This window comes from Neoarius graeffei, chromosome 25 (genome assembly GCF_027579695.1).
Source record: "Neoarius graeffei isolate fNeoGra1 chromosome 25, fNeoGra1.pri, whole genome shotgun sequence".
Lineage (NCBI taxonomy): Eukaryota > Metazoa > Chordata > Actinopteri > Siluriformes > Ariidae > Neoarius > Neoarius graeffei.
Window position 1 is genome coordinate 55307239 of NC_083593.1, and position 21240 is coordinate 55328478.

General features: G+C 40.6%; 1 protein-coding gene across 1 annotated transcript in view; it reads left to right on the forward strand.

Moving 5' to 3' along the window:
- igsf9a (immunoglobulin superfamily, member 9a) overlaps window positions 1-21240 on the forward strand; it is a 75742-nt gene that overhangs the window by 36112 nt on the left and 18390 nt on the right. The window contains exons 4-8 of the mRNA XM_060908749.1: window positions 8326-8472; window positions 12148-12299; window positions 13155-13272; window positions 19770-19911; window positions 20017-20162. Of these exons, the coding sequence (XP_060764732.1) occupies window positions 8326-8472; window positions 12148-12299; window positions 13155-13272; window positions 19770-19911; window positions 20017-20162 (705 nt within the window). The remainder of the gene's footprint in view (window positions 1-8325; window positions 8473-12147; window positions 12300-13154; window positions 13273-19769; window positions 19912-20016; window positions 20163-21240) is intronic.

Sequence of the window (21240 nt, forward strand, 5' to 3'; positions counted from 1 at the left end):
ACGCCGACCCTCACGCTGAACACACCGACCTTCACGCCGACCCTCACGCTGAACACACCGACCTTCATGCCGACCCTCACGCTGAACACACCGACCTTCACGCCGACCCTCACGCTGAACACACCGACCTTCACGCCGACCCTCACGCTGAACACACCGACCTTCACGCCGACCCTCACGCTGAACACACCGACCTTCACGCCGACCCTCACGCTGAACACACCGACCTTCACGCCGACCCTCACGCTGAACACACCGACCTTCACGCCGACCCTCACGCTGAACACACCGACCTTCACGCCGACCCTCACGCTGAACACACCGACCTTCACGGTCTCTCCTTTAATTACGAAATACACAGTTTGTTAATGAGCTCGTTACAGTGAGCTCATTAGTGATGCTACTCATTTATTATTGAGGATAAAATAATTAATAAAAATTTCTTCCACATAAAATTACAAAAAATCCTTCCTTTCTTCTTTCTTTCTTTCTTTCTTTCTTTCTTTCTTTCTTAGTTTTGTCCATTTCTTTCTTCCTTTCTTATTTCATTAATTTCTTCCTTAGTTTTCTATCTATCTATCTATCTATCTATCTATCTATCTATCTATCTATCTATCTATCTATCTATCTATCTATAGGAATCATTTCCCTTCTTCCTTCCTTGCTTCTATAGAATCCTTATTTCATTTTCCTTCTATCTTTCTTTTATTCTCTCCTTAATTTGTTCATTCTTTTCTTGTTTCTTTTTCTGGTGTTCTTTTTCTTTCTTCCTTTCATCGTTGCTTCTTTAATGTTCTTTCTTTCATTCTTTTGTTCTTTCTTCATTCCTACTAAAGACTTTGAGTATCATTATTTCCTTCCTTCTTTAGTTTCTTTCTTTCTTTCTTTCTTTCTTTCTTTCTTTCTTTCTTTCTTTCTTTCTTTCTTTCTTTCTTTCTTCATTGCTTCTTTAGTTTTCTATCTATCTGTCTATCTATCTATCGATCTTTCTTTCTTTTTTATTAATTGCTTTAGTTTTCTATCTATCTATCTATCTATCTATCTATCTATCTATCTATCTATCTATCTATCTATCTATCTATCTATCTATCTATCTATCGATTGATCGATCTTTCTTTCTTTTATCTTTCTGTCTTCCTTAGTTTTGTCTTTCTTTCTTCCCTTCTTATTTCATTTATTGCTTCCTTAGTTTTCTATCTATCTATCTATCTATCTATCTATCTATCTATCTATCTATCTATCTATCTATCTATCTATCTATGAAACTAAGAAAGGAAACTAAGGAATTAAGAAATAAAGGAAAGAAGGAAGGATCCTAAGTTTCTTTTCCTTCCTTAGTTTTCTTTCTTTCTTAACTTTTTGAATGTCATTATTTCCCTTCTTTCTTCCTTGCTTCTTTAGCATCCTTCTTTCATTTTCCTTCTATGTTTCTTTGATTCTTTCCTTTATTTATTCATTCTTTCTTGCTTCATTCATTCCCTTCATATTTAATATTCTTTATTGCTTCTTTCCTCCTTTCTTTATTCCTTCCCTCCTGCCCTGGCTTTTTTCTTTCTTCCTTACAGCTTTGCTCCTTTAATGTTTTTTTTCTTTCATTCTTTTGTTCTTTCTTCATTCCTACTAAACACTTTGAGTATCATTGCTTCCTTCCTTAGTTTTCTTTCTTTCTTTCTTTCTTTCTTTCTTTCTTTCTTTCTTTCTTTCTTTCTTTCTTTCTTTCTTTCTTTCTTTCTTTCTTTCTCCTAACCATGACCATGATTAAGTGTGTTTTCTTTCATCAGCAGGTCCTGAAGTGTTTTATTCCTCCTATGCCACAGCAATTTGTCAACAATTCCAATCACTTCTTCTTGCTGTTTACTTTTTATCTGTTTGTGATTACATTAATGCTGTGGAACGTCCAGTTTAGGCCCCGCCCCATTGTGTGATTAATGACATCACGCCTATTAAGCAGAGCACTGAAGCGTGAGCTGCTCCGGGGTCACAGCGTCTCATACGGTATATAAACCCCTCCCCCCGGGCCCCTCTGCCACCCTCCCCCCGGGCCCCTCTGCCACCCTCCCCATAAAGACTGAGAGAAATTTTTAAAATGATAAAAAAATTTCTGCTATAAACAGGAAGTGAGTGTTGAAGAGAAGAAGTGAGTTTCCTGTTTACTGTGTGTAATTTAAAGCCTGTGGCTGCTCCAGTGGCAGCAGACGGAGTGCGTGTTTGTGCTGCGAGTTTGCAGTGTGCAGTGAAGTGTGTGGAATCACTCAGCAACAGTGTGTGTGTGTGTGTGTGTGTGTGTGTGTGTTTGAAGTGGTTCCCTACTGAATGGGGAAGCAGGTGGACACGCAGATGATGCCTTTGAAAACTTTTTCACTGTGTTGATTCTGTGTGGAGATTTTTACTGTTTTAACCACAACTCAAAACTTTTACCTTCACCGAGGCTTCATCTCTCTCTCTCTCTCTCTCTCTCTGTTCTCTCTCTGTCTGTTCTCTCTCTCTGTTCTCTCTCTGTCTGTTCTCTCTCTCTGTTCTCTCTCTGCTCTCTCTGTCTGTCTGTCTCTCTGTTCTCTCTCTCTCTGTTCTCTCTCTGTCTCTCTCTCTGTTCTCTCTGTCTGTCTCTCTCTCTCTCTCTCTGTCTGTCTGTCTCTCTGTTCTCTCTCTCTCTGTTCTCTCTCTGTCTCTCTCTCTGTTCTCTCTGTCTGTCTCTCTCTCTCTGTCTCTCTGTTTCTCTCTGTCTGTCTCTCTCTCTGTTTTCTCTGTTCTCTCTCAAAAGACTTGAAGACTCTTTCTTTCTATTCCTCTTTTTCCTTTGCCTTCCTTCTTTTTTGTCCTTTCCTTCTCATTTCTTTCTTTTGTTTTTCCCCTTTCCCATTGTTGTTCTCATCTTTTTCTTTTCCTTCTATCTCCTATCTTCTTTCTTTCTTTCTTTCTTTCTTTCTTTCTTTCTTTCTTTCTTTCTTTCTTTCTTTCTTTCTTTATTTTTTCTCCAGCAGTTTTTATATTTCTATTTCTCTTTTCCTTCTGTCTCATTCTCTCCATTCTCTTTACCTCTTTTTCCTTTCTTTTGATTCTTCCTTCCCATTTTGACTTTATTTCTCTCTCTCACACACACCCACACCCACACACACACACACCCATGTGATGTTTGTAGATATCTGTGTTTTTTTCCTCGTCACGTTCTCAGTGCAGTTGGAAGGTGAGGAATCCAGCCACTGCCTCGTCATGTGATTTTAATCCTCGTCTCCATGGCAACTACATTCAAATCTCGACCACGGCTGCAGGTCCTTGCGCTGCTGTTTAACTTAGGATCACTGTGCGAGTCTCTGTGTGTGTGTGTGTGTGTGTGTGTGTGTGTGTGTGTGTTTATAGAGACGGGTCAGTTTGATCAGTGTTAGCCCCCCCGTGGCTTTACCACGCTGCTGGCTGTAGATGAGTGAAGTGAACTAAGCAGGGCGGAGTGGCGCTCTGGGCTGCTCCTGTTGTCACAGCTTGGACTCCACGGTGCAGTTTGGGCCTCAGGGGAGCAGGTTAATGATTAGCGTCAGCACCTAACATTAAAAAAAACATCACAGCACACAGGAGTTACTGCTTTAACACAGAGACACGGAGACACTGATACACAGAGACATTGATACACAGAAACAGAAAGACATTGAAACACTGAGACACAGAGGCTGAGAGACATTGAGACGCTGAAACACAGAGACATTGATACACGGAGACCCTATGACACACAGAAAGAAAGACACTGAAACACTGAGACACAGAGACTGAGAGAAATTGAGATGCGGAGACATTGATATGGACACAGAGACACTGATACACAGAGACAATGAGACACAGAGACATTAAAACAGACATTACAGATACACAGAGACACTAAGACAAAGACACAGACAGAGATTACAGAGACACAGATACATTAAGAGACACAGACACAGAGATTACAGGGACACAGACACAAAGATTACAGAGACACATACACTAAGAGACACAGACACAGATTACAGGGACACAGACACAGAGATTACAGGGACACTAAGACACAGAGATTCCAGAGACACAGATACACTAAGACACAGACACAGAGATTCCAGAGACACAGATACACTAAGACACAGACACAGAGATTACAGGGACACAGATACACTAAGAGACACAGACACAGAGATTACAGAGACACTAAGACACAGAGACACAGACACAGAGATTACAGAGACACAGATACACTTAGAGACACAGACACAGATATTACAGAGACAGACACAGAGATTACAGAGACACTAAGACACAGAGATTACAGAGACACAGATACACTAAGACAGAGATTACAGAGACACAGATACACTAAGACACAGACACAGAGATTACAGAGACACAGATACACTAAGAGACACAGACACAGAGATTTCAGGGACACAGACACAGAGATTACAGAGACACTAAGACACAGAGACACAGACACAGAGATTACAGAGACACAGATACACTAAGACAGAGATTACAGAGACACAGATACACTAAGAGACACAGACACAGAGATTACAGAGACACAGATACACTAAGAGACACAGACACAGAGATTACAGGGACACAGACACAGAGATTACAGGGACACGGATACACTAAGAGACACAGACACAGAGATTACAGAGACACAGATACACTAAGAGACACAGACACAGAGATTACAGGGACACAGACACAGAGATTACAGGGACACGGATACACTAAGAGACACAGACACAGAGATTACAGAGACACAGATACACTAAGAGACACAGACACAGAGATTACAGGGACACAGACACAGAGATTTCAGAGACACTAAGACACAGAGATGCAGAGACACAGACACAGAAATGCAGAGATTACAGGGACATGAAGACACCGAGACACTGATACACAGAGACCCTGAGACGCAGAGACACTTTATTTTCATATTCTTTCCCCTTTATTCCCCCCTTGCTTTTCTTTCTTTCTTTCTTTCTTTCTTTCTTTCTTTCTTTCTTTCTTTCTTTCTTTCTTTCTTTCTTTCTTTCTTTCTTTGACAACTGCAAATCATAAGCTTCTCCATCCTGAAGATGTTAGAAAAGTTACAGCTTTATCTCTGACTGTTATGACCCTGACACTGGAGACTCCTTTCATAAACCCTTCAGATATAATGTGTACACATGAAGTTCCAGAGCATTTTTCTTTGTGTCCGAAGGGGATAAAGGTTCAGTAAAAAATCTCTGAACATTAAACGCCACCATATCTTCGATTACACACTTTTTTTTTTTGTGGCGTCTCCACTGTCAGCGTCCATGAGAATGAACTGTTACTATAGAAACGATACCGAGGAAATTAATCAACGCTTTCTGACCAATCAGAACGCAGAGTTCCTTATCGCTGTGGTGTAAATAGATTTAAAGCAGCAGTTCAAAGGCACCTGAGCATTAAAACTGAATCAAGTGCAACAAAGTGGACAAAAACCCATAACCTGCTCTGAGAGGTTTTAGAGAAGGAACCTTTTTTCTTCAGCTGAGTCCCGTTTAAAGGCTGAGAGAATAAAAGAGGCATTGAAAAGGTGCTTTCAATGAGAGAAATAGGAGAGAGAGAGAGAGAGAGAGAGCTCGGCTACTCCAGGGTGTAGTCACCTGGCAACCACAAGATTGAATTTCAGAGCCTGCACAAGTGTATGTGTGTGTGTGTGTGTGTGTGTGTGTGTGTGTGTGTGTGTGTGTTTTGAAATGTGAAACTGGACCATGTGGTTTATGGCGTTGCTTTTATGTGGCGAGTCGTAAAGCAGTGCCGATGATAAAGAATGTATTTGATGTGCAGTTCCTCAGTCATGTGACGCAGTGTTTACTGTCTCACCTCAAACATCTGACCACGCCTTTAACCCGCTCGCTTCTCCACACGCAGCTCATGTCTCGGCTTTAAAGGGATCGTTCGGCCAAAAATAAACGGACACAATGCGACTCTGAAGCTAAATTTAACTGATCAGTGAAAGGTGTGTTCAGTCTGCAGCTGGTTTTCTCTCATTTTACACTGAAGAGGTGAAAATCACAAACACACCGAGACGAGAGAGCGGCTTCACTCTTATTTCATTCCTTTCTCCCTTTTCTTCTTCTTCCCTTCCTTCTTAACTAGGGATCGACCGATATGTTTTTTTTCAGGGCCGATACCGATACCGATTATTATGGAATTGGGATGCCAATAACCGATATGTGCAACCGATAAATGTAAACATTATAATTCACATGAAATTAAACATAGCACACGCTGACACAGACCTTCATATCCATGAAATGTATGTTTAATTGTAAAATTGAACATGAAATTTTGTGCAGGGAGATGCCAGCAGCATTTGTACAATAAAGTCAAACATTAGTTAGAATAAAATGAGAAATAAAATAATAATAAAATAAATATTCACCAATAAAAAAATAAATCACTCCCTACTATATTACAGCTCACCATTTTCAGTGGAAAATAAATGAAAATACATTCTGGATTCTTTTACACTAAGAACTAAGTAAGACTTACCAACTTCAAGTAGTTTTTAAATAACAAATCAAGTGTAGGGAGCTGCCTGCAGCATTTTTTAAAAAGTAAAATCAAACATAAAGTCGGCTATCACTCCCTATTCTGTAACAACTTAACAAGTAACCATCTACATTCTAATGCTTTTAATGCCCAAGCCTAATATTCCCAATTTAGGAGGATTATATTGTAGTGAAGGAAGCGTTACATGTAGTTTCAGCGAGACTAGTTGGTTGTAGGCTAATTCAAGTGCTTCCTTCCGTAAGCTAAGTTTGCCTGGCTACACAGATGCAAATGGACAATTTTAATGAGTAGTAGATGAAGAATGTAAACATATAACGATGTTGTGCTTTTGCAACTTGTGTGTTTGTAACTTATTGCGGCAAAAGCAGCGTGTCCTTACCTTGAAGTGGGATCTGCTTCTGCCCGAGTGCCCGTACGGCCGCCTTGAAACAGTTCACAGCGTTTAGCTATGCGTGTTGATTGGCTAGATCTCTTGTGCCAAACAAATCAGATGTTGTGGTGGGCGGGACCGTGTTCTTGAACTCAGAGAGGCGAGTGCAGGAAAGGACGTGCAGTGACAGTCGCGTTAGGAACGAAATGGCTGCAAAAAGGCATGCTATCGGCATATCGGTGAAAATTATGGCCGATACCGATAACCCTAAAAATGCAGAATATCGGCCCGATATATCGGCCAGGCCGATTATCGGTCGACCCCTATTCTTAACATAAATTAATCCCCTTTCTTCCTTCCTTCTCTACTTCCTTTCCTTTCTCCTGTTTTCGTGTCTTTTTTACTTGTCTTCTTTCCTTCCTTTCTTAGCATAAATTAATTTCCTTCCTTCCTTCCTTCCTTCCTTCCTTCCTTCCTTCCTTCCATAAATTAATTCCCTTTCTTTCTTCCCTTTCTCCTGTTTTCACATCTTTCTTTCCATAAATTAATGTCCTTTCTTCCTTCCTTCTCTACTTCCTTTCCTTTCTTCTGTTTTCATGTCTTTCTTACCTGTTTTGTCTTCCTTCCTTCCTTCCTTCCTTCCTTCCTTCCTTCCTTCCTTCCTTCCTTCCTTCCTTCCTAACTTCCTTCCATAAATTCATTTTCTTTCTTTCTTTCTTTCTTTCTTTCTTTCTTTCTTTCTTTCTTTCTTTCTTTCTTTCTTTCTTTCTTTCCATAAATTCATTTCCCATCCTCCTTCACTCTTTCCTTCCTTTCTCCTGTTTTCTTGTCTTACTGTTCTCCCTTCCTTATTACCATAAATTGTTTCCCTTTCTTCCTTCCCTTCCACCCCTTTCTCTTGTTTTCTTGTCTTTCTTGTCTTCCTTCCTTATGTTCTTTCCCTCTTCTTATCCTCTTTTCCTTGTTCCTTCCTAATTCTCTTCCTTCATTCCATCCTTCAAATTAAATAATTTCCTTCCTTCCTTCCTTCCTTCCTTCCTTAAATCATTTCCCCTGATTCCTTCTCTTCCTCTGTTTTTTGTTCCTTTCTTTTCTTTCCCACTAAGTGCTGGAGGCGTGATGTTTTGCTTTCAGACTGATGACATTTGGAATAACTGGAAGATTAAACTTTTCCTTTAAAATCACAAGAAAATTAAACAGAGTTTTTTTTAAGTGTGTATTTTAAAACAGGGTTCTTTGGTTAAGTGAATTCCAGCTTTCTAATAACGTTCCCCAAAAGAGAAAGTTTCTGTTTTTGATTCTGACATAAAATGTTCTAAAGTTCCTACAATGAACCTACAGTGTGCTGGAGAGAAATTCTTTTTCTTCGAGAGTGTGAAATGTTTTAATGAGCATGAAGCTTTGACCTTTTCCAGGTCGGGTGTCTCTTGCCATGGGGACGGCGATGAGGGTGGAGAACCTTGTCCTGGAGGATGAAGGCTGGTACGAGTGTCGCATACTTCTGCTGGATAAACCCTCAGAGGAAACACAGAACGGCAGCTGGATGTTGCTCTCAGTCACAGGTGAGCAAAGGAGAAAAAAGACAGACTTGTATGGAAATAAATAATTGCTGATATGAAGCCGGAGGTGTGTTTCGGTATCTTCTGCCTTCCAGCTGTTGAAGTGCTGGACTGAAGGTTGGTGCTGATACGCACAATGGCATTGTGTTAGTGGTACAAAGCTTTTGTTCTCTCTCTCTCACACACACACACACACACACACACACACACACACACACACTAAAAATGAATGGGTTCTTATGGGTCCTCGCACTGTGCGCCTGCTTGTGCTCCAGCAATCTCAGAAATGTTCCTGCTCTGTTCCTCAAAGATACTCAGACAGGAAATGAGTGCTGGATCATGCGTAACACTTTCATCCTGCTGACATTCAGTGTTTACAAAAGCAAAATGCAAAAGTAGCATTTAATTAAAATGATTACGTTGAGCAAATAATTCAAACAAACATCTGTACTTGAGCTTTCACTTACTTTCACTCACTTGCTGTTTGGCAAGATGAGGTGAGTGTTTGAAGATTTTATGAAATACGTTATAGTATATGGCCAAAAGTTTGTAGTCACGTCATCGTCACACCCATATGTATTTGTTGAACATCCCATTCCAGATTTAGTCCCCTTTTCCATTGTAATTACCTGGTACTTCCTGGTTTGGACCAGCGCTTGCTTTTCCAGATTTCCGAGCATGGGTTATTCTGGTGTGTTTCTGCCTGCCTGTGTTCTGACCTCCGTTATGGATGATGATAATCATTTCATATATTCTTGCCCTAAATAAATCGTACACATTTACACTTGTATACAAATTCTTCAAAACTTAGTGTATGACTTTTTTATTTATTTATATAAAATGGACTTATTAGCAAAAAGTGACTCTGAGCATCCAAAATGGTAGCCCTTTTAAAAATAAACAAAGTTGAGAATCTTTAGGCACGTTACGATTCAACATGTTATAAAACAATTGTTGTTTTTATACACATCTCTATTCTATACTTGGTACTACATCATCGAGATGAGATTATCCACAGACCCTTATGTAGCTGTGATAAATCCTGCTCCTTTAAATATAAAACAAGCTAATTATACAATTAGCAATACATTTTTGAAACTAGAAGGGCACTCGGTAGAGCGCATACCTCCACCAAGTCACATACTGTATTATCAACATCAAAATCAAATCACTTGAACCTGGGATAATACTAAAGCTGTCCTCCAAATTTCATCCCAATCCATTAAATACTTTTTGAGCTACGTTGGGAAAAGATTAAAAAAAAAAAAATCCTGGATCCATATACATATCTGGTTCTTGGATCAACATATATTCAGAGTTGCATCAAAATCTAAGCAATTGTTCCTTGTCCTATGACTCACCCTTCCTCCAAATTTCATCAAAATCTGTTCAGTACTTTTTGAGTTATGTTAGGAACAAAAAATAAATAAATCCTGGATCTGTATATATATCTGGATCTTGGGTCAACATACATATTCAGATTTGCATCAAAATCTAAGCAATTGTTTCTTGGTCCATGGATCACCTTTCCACCAAATTTCATCCAAATCCATTAATTACTTTTTGAGTTACGTTAGGAAAAGATTAAAAAATCATGGCTCTGTATACATATCTGAATCCTGGATCAACATACATATCCAGATTTGCATCAAAATCTAAGCAATTGTTTCTTGGTCCATGGATCACCTTTCCACCAAATTTCATCCAAATCCATTAATTACTTTTTGAGTTACGTTAGGAAAAGATTAAAAAATCATGGCTCTGTATACATATCTGAATCCTGGATCAACATACATATCCAGATTTGCATCAAAATCTAAGCAATTGTTTCTTGGTCCATGGATCACCTTTCCACCAAATTTCATCCAAATCCATTAATTACTTTTTGAGTTACGTTGGGAAAAGATTAAAAAATCATGGCTCTGTATACATATCTGAATCCTGGATCAACATACATATCCGGATTTGCATCAAAATCTAAGCAATTGTTCCTTGGCCCATGACTCACCTTTCCTCCAAATTTCATCAAAAACTGTTTAGTACTTTTTGAATTACGTTGGGAACAAACAAACAACAAATCCTGAATCCGTATACATATCTGGATCTTGGATCAACATACATATCTGGATTTGCATCAAAATCTAAGCAATTGTTCCTTGGCCCATGGCCCACCTTTCCTCCAAATTTCATCAAACTCCATTCACTACTTTTTGAGTTATGTTGGGAACAACAAAAAAAAAATCGTGCATCCGCATACATATCTGGATCCTGGATCAACATACATATCTGGATTTGCATCAAAATCTAATCAATCAATTGTTCCTTGGCCCATGGCCCACCTTTCCTCCAAATTTCATCCAAATCTGTTCATTACTTTTTGAGTTACATTGGGAAAAGCAAAAAAAACAAGATGAAAACATAACCTCCTCCAACAAATCTGATGGTGGTAATAACCTTGGACTGATTCTTGAAATCACAAAGCATAACAAACATGAAGGATATTTGCGAGGTTATACAAACTATTAATGTGATCACCAGACTGGAAACTTGGCATGTTTTTAGTAGCTGGCTCACCTGAGGAGAACCCAAACTCCTGAGGGCTTTACTTCAACCTCAGGTGCACAAGTTTGGAGATGAGATATTCATTATGTTATTGATCTCACTGGAGAAATTGCATAATACATGGAGAGAGAATGTGTGGAACAGCTAGCGTCTTATTCTCAGAGGAAACACCAACCTGCAGGATGATGTTGATGAATAACATTAGCATTAGTCGTGATTTTGTGATTGCGGTGCCATTTAGCCATTATAAGTTTTTAAAATTCAACTTTATTGTTTATAATTTTTCAAAACGGAATCTAAAGAATCTAAGGAAACAATCTCATTGTTTTTTTTTTTATCACACTTTCTTTCCTGACAGGCTGCATTTTCTCTTAAATAAATAACAGGGTTGAGTTTTTAGTATAGAGTTAGCATACGCACAAAATGTGGTTGGCTAGCATCCATGTTAATGGCATTATGGCATTAAGGACAATAATTTACTTCAAATTTGTTGTGCTCATTTAATGAATAATTTACTTTCAACTTACAGTTTGAGTATTAGAGTTTCAGCTTCAAAGTGACCTTAATATCTATATTAAATGACTGAAAATAAAGAAAATAGAACTCGCGATAAATTTGTACCGCTTCTAGGTTGTCTCTTGCAGACTGTTGTTGCTTGTGGGCGTGGCCTCGACAGCGTTTGTTATACATCACTGTTTAAAGAGTATTTAAGTTTGATTTATGTGTTACATGCTAAATTTCGTATTAGCTTTGTTTGCAGAGAGATTAGCAAAGTTAGCAGGCTAACTGTACTAACTATGTAGACACACCAGAGGAACCAATGGTCTCTTTGGCTTCCTTCCAATCTTTATTTTTCTTCCTAATGTCTCATAAAAAGTCCAGAGGGTAGAGTCAGGGACATATTATGAGACACAGATCCAGAAGGCGAGGTTAGGGGTTAGAGGTTCAGGGTTATGCTTATAGGAGGAGTTGGATCAGGTCTCGCTCCACCCCATGGATTTTGATTCTGCAGTGAGGACGATCTTGAATTTCCTTCTTGTTGTGATAAGGATGATTTATTGCCCTGTGTTGTTGTTTTATAAGTTTCTCAAAATATTTATTTATTTGTACTTTCAGCTCCGCCTATATTCAGCGAAACTCCACCCTCAATCACAGAAGCCTTTCTCGGCAGACCAATCACATTGAAGTGTGTTGCCCATGGCAACCCTCCTCCCACCATCAAATGGTATAAAGATGGTGTTGTAATAAACCAGACCAGCAATGTCACGGTGAGATATGTCTATGAGTTTTAAGGTTGGTTTTCTTCCAAAAACGTGGGTAGTATTAATTTGAGTGCGTTTTCCTTTGAGTCTTCCATTTTGTGTAGCTGTGCTGATGAATCTGCCCAAACTGATATGTATAAATTGTATATCATTAGCGATGAAATGACAGCAAACTTTACATTTCTGAATCACAAGTGAAGCAGGATATAGAGGGAGAATGATAAGGGGCCTAACAGAGAACCTTGTGGGACACCGTATTGCTAAATACTTTCCTTTAATGCTAACGAACTGGAAATGGTCACAAGAACATCTGTGTATAAACTGACCATGTGTTCTATAAAGATGACAAAAAGAGAACCGCAGTGAACAGCATTAATATGTGATGTCTCAGAAATTAATAGCCATTTAATTCTGTCATTGTTTCCCAGGTATAAATGTTATGATAATTTCTCGAAGAGAAGTTCTCTTGTTCTCGGTCCAGATGATGAACATCCTACCACATACTTTATGAAACAGGTTACAACTAAAGGGTTTACTTTTAGGAAAAGTTTCACATATATCCCTTGTAGAAAACTGGAACTGTTAACCTGTGAACCTTTGTGAAAGCCTTGTCTTAGAAGTGAACACAAAAAAAAACATTTAAAAACTTTTTTTTTTTTGCACAGAATCGACCGGATCATTAATACTGGCCTAAAATCTCATTACCCGTGATTGTGTATCATTAACATAACATTTGTGGCTTGCATCATCAGTTTTCATTTTCCTCTCCACCAAAATTTCCATGTATGTTCTCCTCCCTTCCTGTTGTCCCCACTCCATCCTGACCCATCTCTCTCTCTTTCTCTCTCTCTCTCTCTAAAGGTCCTGAATGGGAGTCTGACTTTCTCTTCTGCAAGCAGAGGGACAGTGGGGCGGTACCAGTGCCAAGCCTCTAACAGCGAGGGAAATGAGATTCACACCATGCAGCTCAGGGTCAAAGGTCAGCTCCTATACAATACCTCCCCCTCCATTAGAGATCCTATTGTCTAGAGCAGTGTTTCTCAGACATTGTTGTGAACTTATACAGGTCTGCAGTTCACGTGTTGAGAGAACAGGTTCACTGAACTCACCACCAGTGTGTAGGGCTTGAATTGTACTTGTTTGACCAATCACTGATCAACATTATTCCCAACATCCAATCACTGATCAACATTATTCCCAACATCCAATCACTGATCAACATTATTCCCAACCTCCAATCACTGATCACTTTTCCCCCAACATCCAATCACTGATCAACGTTATTCCCAACATCCAATCACTGATAAACATTATTCCCAACGTCCAGTCACTGATCACTTCCCCCCCAACATCCAATCTCTGATCAACATTATTCCCAACATCCAATCACTGATCAACATTATTCCCAACATCCAATCACTGATCAACATTATTCCCAACGTCCAGTCACTGATCACTTTCCCCCCAACATCCAATCTCTGATCAACATTATTCCCAATGTCCAGTCACTGATCACTTTCCCCCCAACATCCAATCACTGATTAACATTATTCCCAACCTCCAATCACTGATCACTTTTCCCCCAACATCCAATCACTGATCAACGTTATTCCCAACATCCAATCACTGATCAACATTATTCCCAACATCCAGTCATTGATCACTTTTCCCCCCAACATCCAATCTCTGATCAACATTATTCCCAATGTCCAATCACTGATCAACATTATTCCCAGTGTCCAGTCACTGATCACTTTTCCCCCCAACATCCAAACACTGATCAACATTATTCCCAATATTCAGTCACTGATTACTGTTGTTCCCAACATCCAGCCACTGACCACCATTTCCCCCAACATCCAATCTCTGATCAACATTATTCCCAATGTCCAATCACTGATCACCATAGTTAATAAAAGCAACCAATCACTTATTGCCATTTTTCTCAACATCCAATCACTGCTCACCATTATTCTGAACGTCTAGTCACTGGTCACTGATTATGGATAAAATTAGCTCATGTTTAAAGTCATTCAAATTCTGTAAAGCTGCTTTGCGACAATGTCTATTGTTAAAAGCGCTATAAAAATAAACTTGACTTGACACTGTTGTTCCCAGTGTCCAATCACTGATCACTTTTTTCTCCAACATCCAATCACTTATCACCATTATTCCCAACGTCTAGTCACTGATCACTGTTGTTCCCAGCATTCAATCACTGATCACCACTGTTAACAAAAACAACCAATCACTGATCACAACTGTTCCCAACATCCAATTACTGATCAACATTATTCCCAATGTCCAGTCACTGATCACCGTTGCTTGTCCACTTGTGCACTTCTTTGTACTTCATTTCAGACTCTCAGTGATATTTTGTCTGAATTCTTGATAGAAATGATTTGTGTAAATAGTTTGTGGTGCCGTCACACCGTATCTGTAATCAGGCAAAAATCTCTTTACTCTTCTGATAAAACTGTGTTCTAGTCAGTGTATCTTTAGAAAATTCTTCTTCTCCATGTGACACATTTTGATATGCAAATGATGATCCAATAACTATGCAAACTAATCAGTTCAAGTTCAAGTCAACTTTATTGTCAATAATGCCATATGTGCAGGACATACAGAGAATTGAAATTGCGTTTCCCTCTTATCCGCGGTGCAAACAGTAATAAACATGAAATATAAAATATAGGTAAAAGATATAAACTTAAAAAAAAAGGTATATACACATACACACACACACAAGCTAAAGCTATCTAAGAAAAGACAGTGGCAATCCAGAAAGTATAAATATGGCAAATGTGGCAGTGTGAACAGAATTAACGGTATAAATTTAAATGTGACGAATGACAATATAAACAGAATGAACAGTGTAAACGGGAACAGCAGTCTGACAGTATAGTAGGGCAATATAGCACGATATAAACAGAATTATCAGTATAAATAGAAATGTCAGTATGAGCAGAATTCAGTGTAAGTATAAATATGGCAGATATAACAGTATAAACAGTATAGCAGTGAAGTCTATCAAAAATAAAAGATGTATAAAGTGTAAACAGTGTTGTAAACAGTTTTTATATAGTGCAATTAAGTAAAAAAATATAACGTGTAAACAGTATTGTAAACAGTTTTACATAGTGCAATTGAATTTCGTTACAGTTCGTTAAAGTGGCTGGTGACATTTGGTTTGTGTATTAAGGGAAGGGGGTACTGGCCTGGGAGGGAGTTCAGCATCCTGACGGCTTGGTGGATGAAGCTGTCTCTCAGTCTGCTGGTTCTCGCCTGGAGGCTTTTTTTTTCATTCTCCTCCCAGAAAGCAGGAGGCTGAAGAACTGGTGGTTGGGATGGGTGGAGTCGCCTGCAATGCTGAGTGCTCTGCGGGCCAGGCGTGTGTTGTAAATATCCTGAAGGGAGGGTAGGGGGACACCGATGATCTTCTCAGCTGCTCTCACTATGCGCTGCAGGGTCTTCTGGCAGGATGTAGTACAGCCGCCGTACCACACAGTGATGCAGCTGGTCAGGATGCTCTCGGTGGTTCCGCGGTAGAAGGTGTGCATGATAGGGACTGGCGCTCTAGCTCTTTTCAGTCTGCGGAGGAAGTAGAGGCGCTGCTGAGCTTTCCTGGCCAGCAATGCAGTGTTGCTGCTCCAGGAGAGATCCTCAGTGAGGTACACACCCAGGAACTCGGTGCTGCTCACTCTCTCCACAGCGGCACCGTTGATGGTCAGTGGAGGATGCTGGGTGGAGGCTGTCCGGAAGTCAACAACCATCTCCTTCGTCTTCTCCACATTAGGAGAGAGATTGTTGTCTCTGCACCACGCAGCCAGTTGGCTCACCTCGTCCCTGTAGTATGACTCATCATTGTTGTTAATGAGTCCCACCACAGTCGTATCATCCGCAAACTTGATGAAGAGGTTGCTGTTGTGTGTTGGTGTGCAGTCGTGGGTCAGCAGGGTGAAGAGAAGGGGGCTGAGCATACATCCTTGGGGGGTCCCTGTGTCCAGTATGATGGTGCTGGATGTGTTGCTGCCAACCTGGACTGCCTGTGGTCTTCTGGTCAGGAAGTCCAGCAACCAGTTGCAGAGGGAGGTGTTAAGTCCTAGACAGTCCAATTTCTGTATCAGCTGCTGGGGGATGATTGTGTTAAATGCTGAACTAAAGTCTAAGAACAGCATCCGCATGTAAGAGTCCTTAGTGTCCAGGTGAGTGAGAGCTGAGTGGAGATCGGTGGAGATTGCATCATCAGTGGACCGATTGGCCCGATATGCAAATTGGTACGGGTCCATGGAGGGAGGGAGGATGGATTTGATGTGCTGCATGGCAAACCGCTCGAAGCACTTCATAATGATGGGGGTCAGTGCCACAGGGCGGTAGTCATTGAAGCAGGATGGAGAGGCCTTCTTTGGAACAGGGATGATGGTGGTGCTCTTGAAGCAGATGGGGACAACAGCTTGGCTCAGGGAGGTGTTGAAGATGTCTGTGAGGACATCTGTGAGCTCCTCTGCACAGTCCTTTGGCACACGACCTGGAATGTTGTCAGGTCCTACAGCTTTGCGGGTGTTGATCCTGAAGAGGGATCTCCTCACACTGGTTGGAGACAGGGACAGCACCTAGTCATCCTGAAGGGGTGGTGTCTTCTGTGCAGGCATGCTGTTGTCGGCTTCAAACCATCCAAAGAGGTTGTTTAGACTGTTCAGCAGAGTGATGTCCTTGTCACAGGTCTGTGGTTGAGGTTTATAGTCTGTGATGGTCTGTATCCCCTGCCACAGGCTCCTTGTGTCTCTGCTGTCAGTGAAGTGATGGGTTATCCTGCTGCTGTAGGGGAGAGCGGGGTAAGATGAGCCAGGGGGTAAGATGAGCCACCCCCTGTTTCTAAGAAACAGTAAACAAATGTGACCATGTGACCACATTCAAAGGGGGGCGGGAGCATTTACTTACACTTGTGGAGAGGAGCACCACATGTCAAACTTGGTGAGGGAGATATTTATAAAAATGTGTTTTTGTGCTTTCTAAGTCAATTCCATGTTTGTCCACAGTGAAGATGATTTAGAGAAGACAAAAGTAGAATAATATTTAGACACATTAGGGTTAAGTTAGTGGCTTTCTAAGCTATGATATGAATGCTAATAAAAATAATTTTGATTAGCCTAATCCCCTTTATTAGCATGTTTCTACAAAATGGTGGCCACGGGGTAAGATGAGCCATTAGATGTGGGGCAAGTTGAGCCACTGGCTCAACTTACCCCATTGGTGGCTGAGCTTACCCAATATGGATGACACTTAAGTTTTCACATTTACTGGTCATATATGACAACAACCTGGCGACTTGTCCAGGGTGTACCCCACCTTTCGCCCGTAGTCAGCTGGGATAGGCTCCAGCTTGCCTGCGACCCTGTAGAAGGATAAAGCGGCTAGAGATAATGAGATGAGATATATGACAACAACACCAAATAAACAAACAAATAAATAACATGTTAATGTAAATAATATGTTTAAAAGGTTTTTAATAAATAAAATAATGCCCTCTGTTATTACAGGTGTGCATGATGCCACGCTCATACAAAAGAAAAACAGACAGGGCCGCACAGTCCCGTGCAGTTTTGGAGAGAGCCGCAGAGGAAGTCAGGAAAGGCAGGCCTATTCGGGCTGTGGCAAGGGATATGCATTTGGACAGGATGACTCTGACTAGGTTCATTGAAAAGATAAAGAATGGAGAGGTAGAGACAGGTTATACCAAGTTGGTGAAAGTGCATTTCTTCATTGGCCAGATAATCAAATTGGATGTCTTCGAAATAGAGGCAAGATTTCTCAAAAGAAGCCGGTCATGCCATGGCTCTGCAAGAAAGCCAACCTTTGTCTTCAAAGAGAAAGATGAGGCTGTCCTGTCAAGACAGGATATTGTGAAAAAATTGCCCCACCCCTTTACTGTTGGGGGGACAGCACGGCGGGAGAGGCAAATGGTGTTCCCTTGCAATTTGAACGCTTGGAACATTGAATAATGATGAAATGAATGATTGATGGAATGATTGCTGCATGTTTTAGCAATGTTTTAACCTACTGAAAGAAATAAGATTTTTTGGCACTGTTCTACTGTTTTAGTCATTTCTATAATATAGTATATCTCTCATTCCCTCGCTAACCATCCCTCTTTCTATCTGTCTATCTACGCATATCTCTCTCTCTATCCATCTATCTATCCCTCCCTATCCCATCTCGTTCTATCACCTCTCTCTTCATCTCCCCTTCTCTATGCAACGGCCCTATCCCCCACTTGATTGACTTGACTTGATTCATTGATTGCATTTCTAATAATAAAAGTTGTTTACTTTGTTAACCTAACATGTTTTGTGTTGGCTCAATTTACCCCACACAGTGGCTCATCTTACCCCGTGCATGGGGTAAGTTGAGCCACTTGACATTTTTTTTTTCAAGAGGTAATATCACTCTAACCATGAGAGCTTATCAATTATTTTTTGCTCAGATAGTAACAGTACACTTTGAAATTTGGTATGGTGTGTAGACTGGAAGCAAAAATGGCTTTAACATGTAGTTATGAGGGGCGGCACGGTGGTGTAGTGGTTAGCGCTGTCGCCTCACAGCAAGAAGGTCCGGGTTCGAGCCCCGTGGCCGGCGAGGGCCTTTCTGTGTGGAGTTTGCATGTTCTCCCCGTGTCCGCGTGGGTTTCCTCCGGGTGCTCCGGTTTCCCCCACAGTCCAAAGACATGCAGGTTAGGTTAACTGGTGACTCTAAATTGAGCGTAGGTGTGAATGTGAGTGTGAATGGTTGTCTGTGTCTATGTGTCAGCCCTGTGATGACCTGGCGACTTGTCCAGGGTGTACCCCGCCTTTCACCCGTAGTCAGCTGGGATAGGCTCCAGCTTGCCTGCGACCCTGTAGAAGGATAAAGCGGGTAGAGATGATGAGATGAGATGAGATGTAGTTATGATGAAAAATGTAAAAAGTGGCTCATCTTACCCCGCTCTCCCCTACTGCCTCTTTGCTAGTCTGATGCCACGGGACAAGTTGGCTCTTGCTGATCTCAGAGCAGCCTCATCACCTGCTCTGAACGCAGCGTTCCGGACTTTCAGTAACCGATAGACTTCCCCCGTCAGCCATGGTTTCTGGTTGGCCCATACTGTGATGGTCTTAATGTCTGTGACATCATCAATGCTTAATGTCCTTGACATTATCAGTGATGTCATCTGGTAATTTCTCACGAAATTATGAACTCCTTTCCCCTGAGAAGAGATTGTAACTGTTCCCAGATCGTATTTTTTTCCCCTGTAACACAATCAACACAACTGGTTTATGAGCCACTGTGTTGAAGATATATATTCCTGATACACACACAGTGATGTAATCTGAATGGCAATGAGCTTGTATAAGCAGGTACTGCCATCTAGTGGTAGTATTAAGAACTGTCTGCAAATCACAGTGGTTCTTAAAATTTCCTTTCCCCATCTCCTCATTACAGGTCCTCCTGTTATCCTGATTCCCCCAACGGACACCGTCCTCAACATGTCCCACGATGCCTTGCTGCGCTGCCAGGCTGAGGCAGATCCTCCCAACATGACCTACGTGTGGATGAGAGATGGAGAGAACGTCTATCATATAGAGTGGGTCTCCAGATTTACGCTAAAACACCGGCTTCTGCATGAGCGAGGCATTTAAGTGCCATGTTTCATCCTGATTTTTTTTTTTTGTATTGTGTGTTTTGTTAGATCTCTGAAGTCTCGTGTGAAGGTGCTGGTCGACGGCACTCTACTCATATCCAGTTTAATCCCAGGGGATTCTGGGAAATACACGTGCATGCCCATGAATGGACTCCTGACTCCGCCCACTGCTTCAGCCACGCTTACAGTGCGACGTAAGTATAAATGTATTGCGTATATTGTCAATATTTTGCTTTCCATTTCATATATATGTTTTACTGTGAAGGACATATAATTATGGTTTTAACCAAATAAATTATTTATATCACAGTTTTTATATTTAGGTAAAATAATAAAAAAGTTCCTATTTCAAATGTTTGCATTTATTTTAAAATCAATTAAAATAAATATAGCTACTGCTTTTACGTACTGAGGGAGTCTGGTTATATTTTGGTCTGCGTTAGATATCTTATAAATAAATGTTTATGACGAAAAATGGTTATTTTTGGCACCAGAATATTTTTGAAGAACCAATTATCAGCAGTTCTACATCCAGAAATGGCTTTGTTCTAATGGACCCTTATCTGGGCCATATCTTTAACCACAAATTGTTTCTGTCTAAATTCATTTTCTTTGTCCTTTAGTTTATGGTTCAAAGTTACTGACTGCAAAGTCTTCTGAAATTTTTTTTTTTCATTGTGCATGGCGTTTTCCTGTCTCACAAGAACAATATCATGTTGACGAACAAGATGTGATCATTCTGATACCTTGAGGGTCACTTTTCTCTATTTTGGGACCGTTTTCCTCCCGCTACGGAAACAGGAAACAGCCGAACATGAGGGAGGAGCTTTAAGTAATTATCATAACTATGGAACTGTGTCATACCAAGATGGCAATGTGCGGAAAACATCGTGACTCTGCATCAACCTCGGAGAATTTTTGAGTCGCAGGGATGTAATTTGTGGTTGATGTTCACGAATAGATCCGTGAAACAAAAGACAAATATTTATATCTTTTCTCTGTTACTGCTTTTGTGTATCATTTCTTTCTCTGTAAGATAAAAACATTTGGTGTGTAACTCCATATTCACTACTGTGGAGTCGAGCCCATGCATTCTAAGGCTAAGATAGCTAAGTGCTAGCTAGAATGATTTAGTTATCTGTCCAGAAAAATGACACGTCATCTAACCTCGCTCGATCTTGCAGTTGCACTCACTAGGCAGGCTTTCCTTTTCTTTTCCACTGGTGGGAGAGCCGAGTCCGCCATGTTTGCCCACACCGACCTGTTTTGGTT